Source organism: Mobula birostris, chromosome 21 (assembly GCF_030028105.1).
Source record: "Mobula birostris isolate sMobBir1 chromosome 21, sMobBir1.hap1, whole genome shotgun sequence".
NCBI lineage: Eukaryota > Metazoa > Chordata > Chondrichthyes > Myliobatiformes > Myliobatidae > Mobula > Mobula birostris.
The window spans coordinates 51,480,550-51,495,891 of NC_092390.1; the positions used below are offsets into that span (position 1 = coordinate 51,480,550).

At 40.9% G+C, this 15,342-nt stretch overlaps 1 protein-coding gene across 2 annotated transcripts in view; it reads left to right on the plus strand.

Annotated features, from left to right (window-relative positions):
* Positions 1–10,063, plus strand: part of cpxm2 (carboxypeptidase X (M14 family), member 2) — a 212,292-nt gene extending 202,229 nt beyond the window's left edge. For both annotated transcript variants that reach the window (XM_072239466.1, XM_072239467.1), the window contains 2 exons: positions 323–422; positions 3,291–10,063. In XM_072239466.1, the coding sequence (XP_072095567.1) occupies positions 323–422; positions 3,291–3,541 (351 nt within the window). In that variant the 3' untranslated portion in view covers positions 3,542–10,063. The remainder of the gene's footprint in view (positions 1–322; positions 423–3,290) is intronic.
* The last annotated feature ends 5,279 nt before the right edge of the window (positions 10,064–15,342 follow it).

A 15,342-nucleotide genomic window follows, 5' to 3' on the forward strand; every position in this document is an offset into this window, starting at 1 on the left:
ATTGCAAGCAGTATTTTGTACATGATTAACACCAAATGTAACTGCAGAATATTTGAAGGGATCAATCTTAAAAATGGACATTCACATCATTTCATATATATGTGCACAAATGATAATAATTTGATGTATATAACAGTGGTAAAGATCATATCTCAGTATGCAGAATATTCCATTCCCCGATAAAGTATATTTAAGACTTGCCTGAGGTGTGTGATTAGATGAATGGCACTTAGTAGTTAATAGCAGTCAGAAGATATATAAATGCAGAAGTGTAACATTTCTATTTTTGTTGATTTCAGTATTAATATTTTATCCTAATCAGGTTCATCGGGGTATCAAAGGTTTAGTGCAAGATAAACATGGAAGAGGAATTCCAAATGCTGTGATATCAGTTGAAGGCATAAATCATGATGTTACAACAGGTAAAAAAAAATTAACCTTTTCTTCAAAGAAATCGGACCTAAATATATAAGTAAGCATTAAATTACATTAATTTATGCAAGAAATACTGGCTTGGATTTCACAGACATGAGAAAATTTGCAGAAGCTGGAAATCCAATGCAACACACACAAAATGCTGGAGACCTCAGCAGGCCAGGAGCATCTATGGAAAGGAGTAAACAGTAGACGTTTTGGGCTGTGACACTTCACTGGGACTGGTGAAGGGTCTCGGCCCGAAACGTTGACTGTTCACTCTTTTCCACAGATGCTGCCTGACTTGCTGAGTTCCTCCAGCATTTTGTGTGCGGGCTGCTTTGTTTTAGAGTTTCCCCTTTGTAATGGGGAGTCAGCAGAAATTTCATATAATCAACAAAAACTCTCTGAGTGATAACTATCTGAGTTGTTGGTAAAAATAGCCAATCAATTTAGATAAGTATATTTCCCGAAGTATCACTCAAATGAGCAGAATACGTCAGAAGTGTAATGGCTCAATATCAAGCAATTTGGTAAAGAAATGACTTTCCATCAATGGCTCTCAGTGTGGATCTCCACAGCTTAATGAATATCAGAGCGGAATGAGAAGAATGAGAAGTGGAGTTTCTGCATCGTATGGTGTGCTGGCCTTCATTTATCAGGGGATTGAGTTCAAGAGCTGTAAGGTAATATTGCAGCTCTATAAGATTCTGATTAAACTACACTGAGAATATTGTATTCAGTTCTGGTTGCCCCATTATGGGAAGAATGTGGAATTTTAGGGAGTTTGCAGGGGAGATTTACCAGGATGCTGCCTGGATTAGAGGGCCTTTCGAGGTAAAGTTGAGTGAGATAGAGCTTTTCTCTTTGGAGCAAAGAAGGATGAAAGGCAACTTCACAGAGTTGTTTAAGATAAAGGGAGACATTGATAGAGTGGACAGCCAGCAACTTTTTTTTCTAGGCCGGCAATGGCCAGTACCAATGGACATCTACCTACAGGAAAGATGTAAATAAGGTTGAAAGAGTAGAGAGAAAATTTACAAGGGTGTTGCACCTGAGTTATATGGAAAGATTGCATAAGTTAGGACTGATTTCCTTGGAAAATAGAACACTGGGAGGGGATTTAATAGAGGTATACAAAATTATGAGAGGTATAGATAGAGTAAATGCAAGCAGGCTTTTTCCATGAGGTTGGGTGGAACTACAACTAGAGGTCATGGGTTAAAGGTGAAAGACTGAAAGTTTAAGGGGAACATGAAGGGACACTTCTTCACTCAGGAAGTCCTGAGAGTGTGGAACGAGCTGCCAGTGCAAGTGGTGCATGTGAGCTCGATTTCAACGTTTAAGAGAAGTTTGGATAGGTACATGGACGGTAGGGGTATGGAGGGCTATGGTCCGGGTGCAAGTCAATGGAACTAGGCACTTTAAATGGTCTGCCATGGATTAGATGGGCCAAAGAGCCTGTTTCTGTGCAATACTTTTCTATGACTCTATGACATATGTTTAAGGTAAATGGAGAAAAGGATTAGGGGACATGTCAGAGGTACGTGACTGAGGCTGGAGGTGCTGGTAGAGGCTAATACATAAGGGACATTCCGAAGACTCTTAGATAGGCACATGAATGTAAGAAAAATGGGGGGGTTATGCGCTGTGTAGGAGGGAAGGGTTAGATTGATCATATATTGGTTGGCTGAAAATCGAGAGCTGAAGGGGCTGTACTGTGCTGTACAGTTTGAAGTATTGCTTCATATTCCATTTATACATATGTTTGAAATCTTGTCAATTAACATTCATTGTTTTGTGCTAAGATTAAATTGCATAGAAAATAACATATGTAATCTACGCCTTTAAAGGGAAAACTAAGTTTGCCAGAGGCACAGTACAGTCAGACCCATTCACCAGTAAGGCGGAGCTGTAGTGGAGCGTGTATCAAGCTTCAAATTCCTTGGTGTCCACATTTCCGAGGATCTCAGCTGGTCCCTGAACTCCTCCATCCTGATCAAAAAGGCGCAACAGAGCCTTTATTTCCTGCGGAGCATCAAGAAAGCTCACCTCTGTCCCAGGATACTGACAGACTTTTACCCCTGTACCATTGAGAGCATACTCACCAACTGCATCTCAGTGTGGTACGGCAATTGTCCCGTATCAGACCACAAAGCACTCCAGCGTGTGGTGAAAACTGCCCAGCAGATTATCGGCACCCAATTGCCCACCATTGAGAACATCTACCATAAATGCTGCCTGGGCAAGGCGAAAGACATTATCAAGGATGCATCTCACCCTAACCATGGACTTTTTACTCTCCTCCCATCCGGTAGGTGCTACAGGAGCCTCCGCTCCTGCACCAGCAGGCACAGGAAGAGTTTCTTCCCTGAGGCTGTGACCCTGCTGAACCTCACATCACAGCGCTAAGCAGTATTGCACCCATATTGTACTGTCTCAGTACTTTCATATTTGTGTGCTGTAGCACTTACTTTTTATTTTGTAAATAACACTATTCTTTGCATTTCTGGTTAGATGCTAACTGCATTTCGTTGGCTTTGTTTCTGTACTCGGCACAATGACAATAAAGCTGAATCTAATCTAATCTAGCATTCAGTTGACAATATATAAATGGGCAAGCCTAAAATCAAACTGTGTGTGCCCAGCCGCTTCAACCATTATTAAAATGTTGCAGTTTCAAAAGAAATTAAATTTGTGGCACTGCAACTGATTTTGAAGAGCAATCAAATAGATGTTGGGTTGGCAGCCAAGTGTCAGCAGCTGCCTTCCTGTTGAAGACTCATCATAATCTGAAGTGCGGTGTCACAGCTGAAGGCTGTAGTGCGTTAAATCAGCGTAACCTTCTAATACTGTGGATGCATCTTTTGTTGTAGCTGCTGATGGGGACTATTGGCGACTCTTAAATCCAGGCGAATACAAGGTCACGGCGAAGGCAGAAGGCTACTCAAGTGCAACCCGAAGCTGTGAGGTGGGGTACGACATGGGAGCGACGCCGTGCCACTTCGGTTTGGCCCGGACAAACCTGGCAAGAATTAAAGAGATAATGGAGAAATTCGGGAAGCAGCCGATTAATCTGTCACTTAAACGGTTCAGACGGGTTCGGCATAGACGTCGCCAGTTGTAGGAACTCCACCCATGGAAATCCTGACCAAAACAGACTTCTCTATATTGTTACATTGCGAGATGTTTTATACAAAATAGTGCATTCTTTTAAGGTACAAGATGCAATTGGTATTTGTATTACCTGTGACTACAGCATTCATTGTCTTATTTTAATAGAACATATGCAACTTTTACATTATTCTGCATGATGTACCACACACTAGTCCACACTTACATAGGACATTTTAACTATTATTGTTTGGAAACACTGGCCCCCTCTAACAGAGATTATATTGGTTTTATTCATATATCACGTAAGTTTATCCCTTTAGCTTTTCTCCATATAAAGTCATCATAAAGTTGTAGAAAAGTACAGCACAGAAACAGGCTCTTTGGCTCATCTAGTCCATGCTAAGCCATTTAAACCCCTTACTCCCATTGACCTGCACTGGGACCATAGCCCTGTATACCCTTCCCATCCATGTACCTATCCAAACTTCTCTTAAATGTTGAAATCAAGCTTGTGTGCACCACTTACACTGGCACTTGTTCCATGCTCTCATCACCCTCTGAGTGAAAAAGTTTCCCCTCATATTTCCCTTGAGCATTTCACCTTTCATCCTTAACCCATGACCTCTAGTAGTAGTCCCACCCAACTTCATTGAAAAAAGCCTGCTTACATTTACCTTATCTATACCCCTCTAATCTTCTCTCAATCTTCTACACACCAAGGAATAAAATTATAATCTATCCAGCTTTTCCTTTTAAGTCAGGAACTCCAGACCCTGCAAAAAGCTTGTAAATTTTCTCTGTATTCTTTCAACCTTATTGACATCTTTCCTGTAGGTAGGTGACCAAAACTGTACACAATACTCCAAATTAGGCCTCACCAATGTATCAATATATTGAAAGAGTTTAGTTTATTACAGAGTTATGAGTTGTACTATAAATAAATAGGAACAAACATAATGGACATGTGAGGAAAGACCAGCTGACTCAGCAAGCCTATTGCATTCGATGGCATAGTCATCGTGGCTGAATATGTTCTCTCTGCCCTAACTCTGCCAAAGTCATGCCAGAACCCACAAATCATAATCAAAACAAAAGTAGACACAGTAAGATAAAATTACTCTACAGCTCACTCATTTGATGAAACTAATCTGGGATTTAGCATATACTAAATATTATCTGCATGGATACTTCCTTGGTATATAGTTTCAATTGTTCCATTAAATATCTGAGAATATATTCAATATACAACCTGAAATTCTTGTTCTTCACAGACATCCACGATAACAACCCCAAAAATGGGTGACAGTTAAAAACATTAGAACCCCAAAGCCCCCCCACTCATCCCCCCAGTTACTTCAGCAAAAGCATTAACACTGTCCACCCACCAAGCAAGCAATAGCAAAGCCCCCAAGAAAGGCTCAAGAAAGATATGAGAGGATCATGGCATGGCAGGCCTAGGGAGAAAGAAAGGGGGAGGCGGGAAGCCCAGAGGATGGGCAAGGAGTATAGTGAGAGAAAAAGGAGAGAGAAAAAAATTAATAATAATAATAAAAAATAATAAATAAATAAATAAATTTAACTGTTGTCTTTCTACTTTAGTCAATAACCTTCTATAATCTGTGCATAATTACATCAAGACAGAGCCTCCTTCAGTGTTGTCTTCTGCAAATGATGCATGGATTTTAAGTTCAAAGTTAAAAGTCCATTTATTATCAAACTATGTATACTGTATATAACCTTGAGATCCATCTCCTTACAAGTAGTCACAAAACAAAGAAACCCCAAAGAACCTATTAAAAAGAAGAAGATCATCAAACACCCAATGTGCTGGAAATAAACAAATTGTGCAAACAATAAAAGTAAGCAAATAACTAAACTTCACAAAAGTGAGATCACAGACGTGAAGCCAATCATCACTGCAGCCATTTCAGGAGCCCGTCACTTGCAGTCTACATCTTTAGTTCTGTTTGTTTTATTTGATTTTGCATTTATCTAAATTAAGCGCCATTTGGCAACCTGTGATCCAGTCCTTGAGCACATTGCAATCTTTGAGATTTCATTGCTCTTTACTGCATTATTCACTCTTGCTCAGATTTTGGAGTTATCCACAAATATACTTTCCATACTGTGCCCAGATCAATAATCAAAAGAAAATCGTGTAACAGGTTTAATACCAACCCTGGCCCTGCCACTAACAATATATCTCTAAACTGAACTGAATTTGTTCAGTAGAAACCTTCAGCTGCAGCATTGGAGCCAATTCCTAATTTGGTGCAAATTTTTTTACTAATGTAGTAATGTGAAGTAGCTTAGGGAAGGCCAAGTATATTTAAGATAGGAAATGATAGATTCTTGATTAGTCAGGGCGTGAAGGATTATGATGAAAAGGCGGGAGACTGGGACTGAGAAGGAAACGGATCAGCCATAATGAAAACCATGAGACATAGGAGCCGAATTAGGTCATTTGGCCCATTGAGTCTGCTCTGCCATTTTATCATGACTGATCCATTTTCCTCTCAGCCCCAATCTTCTGACTTCTCCCTGTATCCCTTCATGCCCTGACTAATCAAGCATCTATCAACCTCTACCTTAAATATGCCCTAGGACCTGGTCTCCACAGCCGCCTGTGGCAACAAATTCCATAGACTCACCACTCTCTCTTTTCCATTCTAAGTGATCGTCCTCTGTTCTGTGGCTGTGTCCTCTGATCTTAGACTCCCCCATCACAGGAAACATTCTGTCCACATCTACTCTGTCAAGGCCTTTCAGTATAATTACCCCCCCCCCCATTCTTATGGCTTCCAGCAAGTAAAGGCCAAGAGCCATCAAACGCTCCTCATATGATAAGCCTTCCAATCCTGGATATCATCTGGTTCTTGACAATTTTATGCAAAGATGCTTCCATGCAAGCTTAAGCACAAGTACAGGGAATGGCTAAGCATTCAAACATTTAAATAAAGTGAAGAAAAATATCATGTATTAAACATTTAGGTCTGCCCAACAATCTTACATACAGACAGACTACCTGATTTTTATTTTGGTTTGATGCTTTTCTGTAGAAACTGGTCTAAACTGAAATCACCTATGGAGCTGCAACATTATAGGATTATTCACTGAAATTGTTAAATCCTGTGAATATTTCAGTTATACATTTTAGTAATATTATCATAGTAATCTTATGCAAATATATTTTGTTTAGTTCTGGCTGCAGATATCCAGCGATCTAGACCTGTTTCATTGCCATACATTCTCAGGTCACATAGCAGAACTCCATTTTACTGGAGAAATTTCACACATTCTTCAAATTGCTGCCAACAATGCAATTAGAAGTCTGTTTTCGATCCATCCTTCTCATAATAAATTCTGAAAGAGTACAGAGAATTGCACTGAATGCCCAAATAAAGGAAGCATTCGTTTTCTTTAAACATGATTCTTCAGAACCTAATTAACCAGCCGACCTACAGCTGCTCACAAATTCTAATACAAACACTGTCTCAGACACCCTAACACTAAATTGTGATGATCTGTGTAACATGTGAAAAGCCAGCAGCAAATACATAAACAATATGTGGTTTGCAAAATACGAAGTATGCAGTATGTTTAAGAGTTATGTATGGCATTATTTTAATCTATCTTAAACGTTGTCTTCATTGGTTCTGACAACATGCCAAATTCCAAGTTCTAATTGCTTTCAGCCAAAAGCAAATGGGCAGACAAATATGTCTGTAGTCAGCAGTGCTAGTTGTACCCAACTCCGTGCATGAAGTCAATCGAAGCATTGGATGGGGCAGAGGCGAGGGGGATGTGAAGAATCAAGTGGTGCCCTTACACACTTTAACCATTGAAACCAAATGGAAAAAATTCTCACTCTTCAAAGTAGAGACTATTATCACTGAATGAATCTGTGCTGCAATAAATGTCAGAAAATTGAAACAATGGAGTATGTCATGAAATAATCACAGAGGTTAAGGTTAGCTTTTAGTTTGAACCATTGAAAAGCTTTTAGCCATAAGTCGATAAGATATAGGAGCAAAATTAGGCCATTTGGTCCATCAAGTCTGCTCCACCCTTTCATCATGGCAGATCCATTTTCTCTCTCAGACCCTTCTCCTTATAATCCTTCATGCCCTGACAAATCAAGAATCTATCAACTTCTGCCTTAATTATACCCAGTGAAATGGCCTCAACAGCTGCCCATGGCAATGAATTCCACAGATTCACCACTCTCGGGCTAAAGACATCCCTCTATTTCAAGGCTGTGTCCTCTGGTCTAAGACTTCCTTTCCACAGGGAACATCCTCTCTACATCTGCTCTGTCGAGGCCTATCAACATTTTATAGGTTTTGATGAGGTCATCCCTCATTCTTCTGAATTCCAGTGAATAGAGGCCCAGAGCCATCATCTGCTCTTCATTAAAAAGCTTTTGATTTATTGATGCGCCCACTGTGCTCACGCTGAAAATGATCTCCATGCAGAATATTTGTGCATTTATTTTCTTATTCCGTTTCATCAATGTACTGACAGTGTTTTGGGACTGGAATCCCCTTTTAACTGACCTAACACAGACAGCCAGCTCTGTTAATGCTAAGACTCACCGGATGCAAGGCTATTAATTATTGAGTAGTATACCCACTTCCTGTGCCTCACCATTGCTGGATTTCAACACAGACGTCACACACTTTTCTATCAGACACTGAGTGATCCAGCAGGATGTCCTTAAAACCCGAGTGCTTAAAAGTGATTGAGTATTATTTAATTTTAATTAGTGTTCTTCAAAAAAGCAGGGTATGTTTTTCCAGGGCCCACAGGCAGTACCTCCACCCTGATACCAATTGCCATATGATTCAAATTTCCTCAGGCCCAGTCTCTCATTGACTTAGGATGTGAACCAACAATTCTTCAGTGCACTGATCTGATAACTCTCAGTGTGTGGGCAACACTGCCTTTGCTACACTTAAAGTATTCAAATTGTTTTGTGCACCAAAAGTCACCCATGTTGAGGAGGAATGAAATTAAATTTAAGCTAAGAAATTCTGGGTCAGAGTTCCCTGAAGTAAACTGGTGAACTGGTTGAGTTTCAATGGTAATTCAGCAAGCCCAAATGAAAATTATTTTCTCCATCAATCATGCTCTCAGTTTGGTTTGAAATTGGAAAACACTTTCTGATTACTAAATGAAATATTCGGAACATTTTATTTCCTTGCTGATCTAGTTTTATTTTACATGTGCTATTTTGAGAAGAGTGGCTGTTTTTAAAACGTAATTCTTCCACCAATGTTCTTTCTCCTATTTAATACTTCCAAATCTACTTGTCCCATTTCCACTCTCCTTCCTTCCCACCCTCGCTTCAATCTTTAATTACATGTTCTTCAACAGGATGTCACTCTGAAAACATGGATTCACATCTCTCTTTGCCCTTTACCAGCCTGCATTCAAGTGCATCTGCCCTGGTATTCTAAAAGATTACTTCTTTGGTTTTCATCCTTTGTAATTCGCTATCAGTTATAAAGTTATTTTTCTCTTCCTCCCTCTTTTCATAATGATATCTGCCACCCACCAGCTCGAGGGGACCTGTCTATTTGTTTATTTTTTGCATACACCCTGAGGCTAAAGGTACACTGCCTTTGGTGGGATGGAGAAGGAAAAACAGTTCTTGTGCACAAGTTGGAGCCAAAGCCTTGCATTTTAAGAAGAAGGGTGGTGAGGAAATGGAACTGTAGCAGCAGCTGGAAGAAATTCTTTTGAGAAAATATGAAAAGGTAGCATTGTTTTTGTTCAAATTTACTTAAGGCAAAAATATAAAAATAGCCATAATAATTAATTGGAAGCAGAAAAATGTCAGGCACTGGTTAACACAAATAAAAAGTTTTGCAATGATCCTCAGGGTAAATTTTCAATGGATAACAGGATAATATTTGAGTCATGATTTTATCGGTAAGTTCGATTTTAAATACTCAACCTAAAGTGAAAACCAAATTTGCTTTAGATCTCACAAGTGGAAGTATGGACTGTGAGTGGAGGTTATGATCCACAGAAGGACATTTTCATGCTAGTTGTAATCTTCAGAAGCCGTTTCTTCCCTTTAATGAAATGCTACATTAAAGTCATTTTTATTGAAGCCTTTGTCATAACTCTGATAAAAAGTTTGGTGTAGATGCAAACTTAAAGCTGATAGCAAAACTTGGAGTTTATGTGTATATGAAATGTTAGCAGCATTTTCCAAATCACTTTGATTATTTTAGTTGCTGTTTACAAACAATTATTCTGGCTTGGCAAGTAAGCAGAATGTAATTTTAACATTTTTATTGATTTGGCTGAGGTTCTAAATGGTGCCTTTCATATTCCTGCATAATTATTATATAATTTTATATGTTCAGTGTGCACTTGGATTTATGGTTGAAATTATAACCTGGATGCCAATAACATTTTTATTCTAAGCCTACTAGAATGATTATTCAACATTAAATTGTCACTTTGTGCTAATTTGTTAAACTGAAGCCATCTGAACTCAAAGTGTTCCTGCACCTTAATAAAGCTTTATAACATTTACATTGGACAGTTCTTGCTGCATTGATTCAACGATGTTGTCATCGAGCTGACTGAAAGCAGTCTTGACATTTTCTTCCATTCTCCCATCACTTGATTGATCCTAGTGGATGTCAACAAAAGGTGCTTGCAACATTTTATGTATAACCTTTCTGTCTGTGGTAGAAAAATTTCAAGCTTACAGTGAAGATAGTAATCCATCTTAAGAGGGTGTCCTTGAAGAGTATATTAGGCATACAGGGTCTCAGCCCGAAGCGTCACCAGTTTATTTCCCTCTGCCGATGCTGCCTGACTTGCTGAACTCCTCAAGCATTCTGTGTCTTGCTCAAGATTTCCAGCATCTGCAGAATCTCTTGAGTTTATATCAGTTTGTTCTTTTTTTAAAAAGAGATTGTCACCAAACAGTATCAGTCCATGTACAGTACCTGTTCAATCTGGAGCCATTTGTTCCACCTCAGATATAAATATAAATAGCATAACAGGTTAGTGAAGCAAAATGTAAATAAAATTGGTTATATTATGAATTCTATTTTCTACAACTTCTTTGTAATAAAAACTATATGGAAATGTTTATATTCATTTCAAATATAATAAGCCTACTCTGTCGATTGAATTACTTAATGGAGATGCACAAAATATGAATTATTTTTAGAAGTTAAAGTCTTTATTAACTAATTCATTTTCAGAATAAGTTTTAAAGTGCATACCAAATGTGTATAATCTTTATGCTTTTTTTCAATGTAAGTATTGTCCAATGAATTATGGTATAATGGAGTGGTAATTTAGTATACTGGATTATTAATTTACAGGACATTAGATTAAGACCCATCATCGCAATTTAACTGTCAGACTGACTTATTAAAAACAATCGGTTCTCTCGTGTTCTCTACAGAAAGTCATCTGTCATTTTCAGAGACTTGCCGAGTATGTGCACGTTTTCACTGTTTAAGATCTTAGTAGATGGAATTTAATGCAGGCAAGTGTAGGGTGTTGTGGCAAGAAGGCAAGTGTATGGGGTTGAGTGAGATCCGGGATCCAGGATCTGCCATGGTTGAATGGCGGAGCAGACTCGATGGGCTGAATAGCCTAATTCTGCTCCTATGTCTTATGGTCTTATGGTGTTGCATTTTGGAAGAACAAACCAGGGTAGGATTCATACGATGAGCATTAGAGAACTGAGGAGTGTGGTAGAACAGAGGAATCTGGGTATACAGATTCATAATTTCTTCAAAGTAGCATCTCGGGTTGATTGGGGTATGAAAAAAAGCTTCTGGCACATTGGCCTTTATAAATCAAAGTATTGAATTCAGAAGTTGGGATGTTATGCTGAAGTTGTGTAAGATGTTGGTGAGGCCTAATTTGGAATATTGTGTGCAGTTTTGGACACACACCTACAGGAAAGATATCAGTAAGATTGAAAGAGTGCAGAGAAAAAAAAATTAACAAGAATGCTGCCAGGACTTTAGGGCCTGAGTTATAGGGAAAGGTTGAAGAGCTTAGGACTTTATTCCTTACAGCATAGAAGAACAAAGGGAAATTTGATAGAGATATACAACATTATGAGTGGTATAGACAGGGTAAATGTAAGCAGGCTTTTTCCACTGAGGTTGGGTCAGACTAGAACTGGTGATCATGGGTTAGGGGTGAAAGGTGAAATGTTTAAATGGAAAATGAGGGGGAGTTTCTTCACGTGGAAAATGTTGAGAGTATGGAATGAGCTTTTAGCGGAAGTGGTGGATGTGGGATGATCTTAATATTTCAGGGAAATATGGATAGGGACGTCGATGGAAGGGGAATGAAGGATGTGGTTTGCTTGGACTAGGCAGATTAATAGTGTAGCAAAGTCAAAGTCCAGTAATCTCAACTATTTCTTGATATAATGTGGAGATAATCAAACTGGCGAAAAAAAATGTCATGGTGATAGTGGGACTCTCAAAAGGAAGTTGATCTAGATAGCCCACTCCATATTTCTGGCTGAAGATGATTATGAAATGTGTTGTCCTTATCAATGAAATGCAAGGCACACTATTGTTCGGGAAGAGGAGTTTCTTGGAGGCTCTTCCCCATGTGTCAACCACCATTCACAACTTGACAGAACTGCACAGCTTTGATCTGATCCAATGCTCATGAGATCACTTAGCTCTATTGCCGCTGTCTTTCCTCTTAATCATACCTGTAGTCTCTGAAGATCTCTGAAGTTCAATCCTGGACCCAAAGTATCAATGCAGCTACCAAGAAGGGAGGAGAAGATGGCGACACGACGCAGCTCGCAGCCGCCACTCCAGTGGGGATGTCTGTTATTTGTCAAGTAGGGTGCTGTGCACAATCCTGATTTGATGGAGAAGGATGTGAGAGCACCGAGGAACATCTGGTGAAACTTCTGAAGTGTCTGCTTCGCTGCTGCTACTACTGTGTGGTCCAGAATCTCCGGAGGGGAAAGCCCCGAGTCCTTGGCTTTGCTTGTTGCTCGGCAGCCGGGGCGGGGTCGAAGCACTCGGCAGAGGAAAGTGCTCAGAGAGGCTGTGTTGGAGGGCTGGTCAGAGGCTCGAAGTTTTCGGATGGACTCAGAGTGGGCTGCGGTCGGGTGCTTCCAGGATGCTGCATTGGCAAGTTTGCAGCGCTTGGAGGTTCATAGCAGGGAGAGTTTCTCCCTTTTACCGTCAGCGTGAGATGATAGGCTATCGGGACTTTGAGACTTTTTTTTTTACCATGCCCATGGTCTGCTCTTTATCAAATTACGGTATTGCTTTGCACTGTTGTAACTATATGTTATAATTACGTGGTTTGGTCAGTTTTAGTCTTGGTTTGTCTTGTGTTTCTTGTGATATCATTCTAGAGGAACATTGTATCATTTTTAATGCATGCATTTCTAAATGACAATAAACGAGGACTGAGTGTCCTCATAATCTAAAAAAAAAGAAGGGATGACAGTGGCTATATCTCATAGGAGTTTGAAGAGATTTGGTATGTCACTTAAAAGTCTACAGATGTACCGCGGAGAGCATTTTAACTGGCTGGATCACCTTCTGGAATGGGGGATGGGGTTAAACTGCAGTGACATGTAAACATAGCTCCATCACGGGCACTAGCCTCCGCTGTAATCAGGACATCTTCAAGGAGTGTTGCCTCAAAAAGGCGGCATCCATCATTAAGGACCCCCATCACCCAGGACATGCCTTGTTCTCGTTGCTACCATCAGGAAGGAGGTACAGAAGCATGATGGCACACACTCAATGATTCAGAAACAGCTTCTTCCCCCTTGTCATATGATCTCTGAATGGACATTCAAACCATGAATGCTACCTCATTACTTTTTTATTTCTATTTTGGCACTATTTATTTAATTTATCTATTTAATATATATACTTACTGTAATTCATGTTTTTTTCTATTATTATGTATTGCAATGTACTGCTGCTACAAAGACAACAAATTTCATGACATATGCCGGTGATATTAAACCTGATTCTGATTGTACTGTTTGTAGCCCGGATATTGAACTTTTTGCTGTTGGACTCCGACCATATTATTTGCCAAGGGAAATCTCGCATGCAATTGTGGTTGTTGTGTACATCCCTCCCTCTGCCAACCCGACATCAGCATGTAACATCATTTACACCATCATAGCCAGATTACAAACCCAGCACCCGAGTACCCTCATTACCATCTGGGCCGACTTCAACCATGTTACCATGGCTAGAACACTGCCCAACCTCACGCAGTATGTGAGCTGTACAACCAGAGGGGAGAGGACTCTGGATTTGATGTACGCTAACGTTAAGGATGCATACAGCTCCTCTCCCCTCCCCTCACTGGGAAGGTCAGATCACAACCTGGTGCATCTAAAACCCTGCTACGTGCCTCTGGTGAAGAGTAAACCTGCCACCTCGAGGACAGTGAGAAAATGGTCGGAGGAGGCCTATGAGGCGCTCCAGGGTTGTTTTAACATGACAGACTGGCAGGCACTCTGTGAGCCACATGGAGAGGATATTGATGGGCTCACAGAGTGCATCACTGATTACATCAACTTCTGTGTGGACTGCAATGTTCCGACAAGAACTGTCCTTTGTTATTCAAATAACAAGCCATGGGTGACGAAGAACATTAAGGACATCTTGAACGCTAAAAAGAGGGCGTTTAGAGATGGAAATAGGGAGGAGCTGAGGGCAATACAGAGGGACCTGAAAGCCAGGAGCAGGGAGGCTAAAGACAGGTACAGGAGGAAGCTTGAGTGGAAACTCCAGCAGAACAACATGAGAAAGATCTGGAGGGGGATGAGGACCATCACTGGGTTCCAGCAAACTAGCAACAGAGGAGCGGAAGGCAGTGTGGATAGGGACAATGAACTTAACCTGTTCTTTAACAGATTTGACATTGTGGCCCCTGCCCATCCCCCACATGAGCCATCTGTTGTCGGCCCCCAACCAACACATATTGCACTCTCCCCTCCTACCCCTCCTCACAGTCTCCCACCCTGCTCTCATGACTATACCCCTTCATGAAACCACCACAGTGGGCTTCACAGCTGAACAGGTGAGAAGACAGCTGAAACGTCTCAACCCAAGCAAGGCTGCAGGACCGGATGGTGTCAGTACCAGGGTGCTCAAAGCCAGTGCCCCTCAGCTATGTGGAGTACTTCGCTATGTATTCAACCTGAGCCTGAGGCTCCGGAGGGTTCCTGTACTGTGGAAGATGTCCTGCCTCGTCCCTGTGCCGAAGACGCCATGCCCCAGTGGCCTCAATGACTACAGACCGGTGGCATTCACCTCCCAAATCGTGAAGACCCTGGAGAGACTTGTTCTGGAGCTGCTCCGGCCTATGGTCAGGCCACACTTAGATCCCCTCCAGTTCGCCTACCAGCCCCGACTAGGAGTTGAGGATGCCATCATCTACCTGCTGAACCGTATCTACGCCCACCTGGACAAGCCAGCGAGCATTGTGAGGGTCATGTTTTTTGACTTCTCCAGTGTGTTCAACACCATCCACCCTGCTCTGCTGGGGGAGAAGTTGACAGCGATGCATGTGGATGCTTCCCTGGTGTCATGGATTCTTGATTACCTGACTGGCAGACCACAGTACATGTGCTTGCAACACTGTGTGTCCTACAGTGTGATCTGCAGCACTGGGGCTCCACAGGGGACTGTCTTGTCTCCCTTTCTCTTCACCATTTACACCTCGGACCTCTACTACTGCACAGAGTCTTGTCATCTTCAGAGGTTTTTGGATGACTCTGCCATAGTTGGATTCATCAGCAAGGGAGATGAG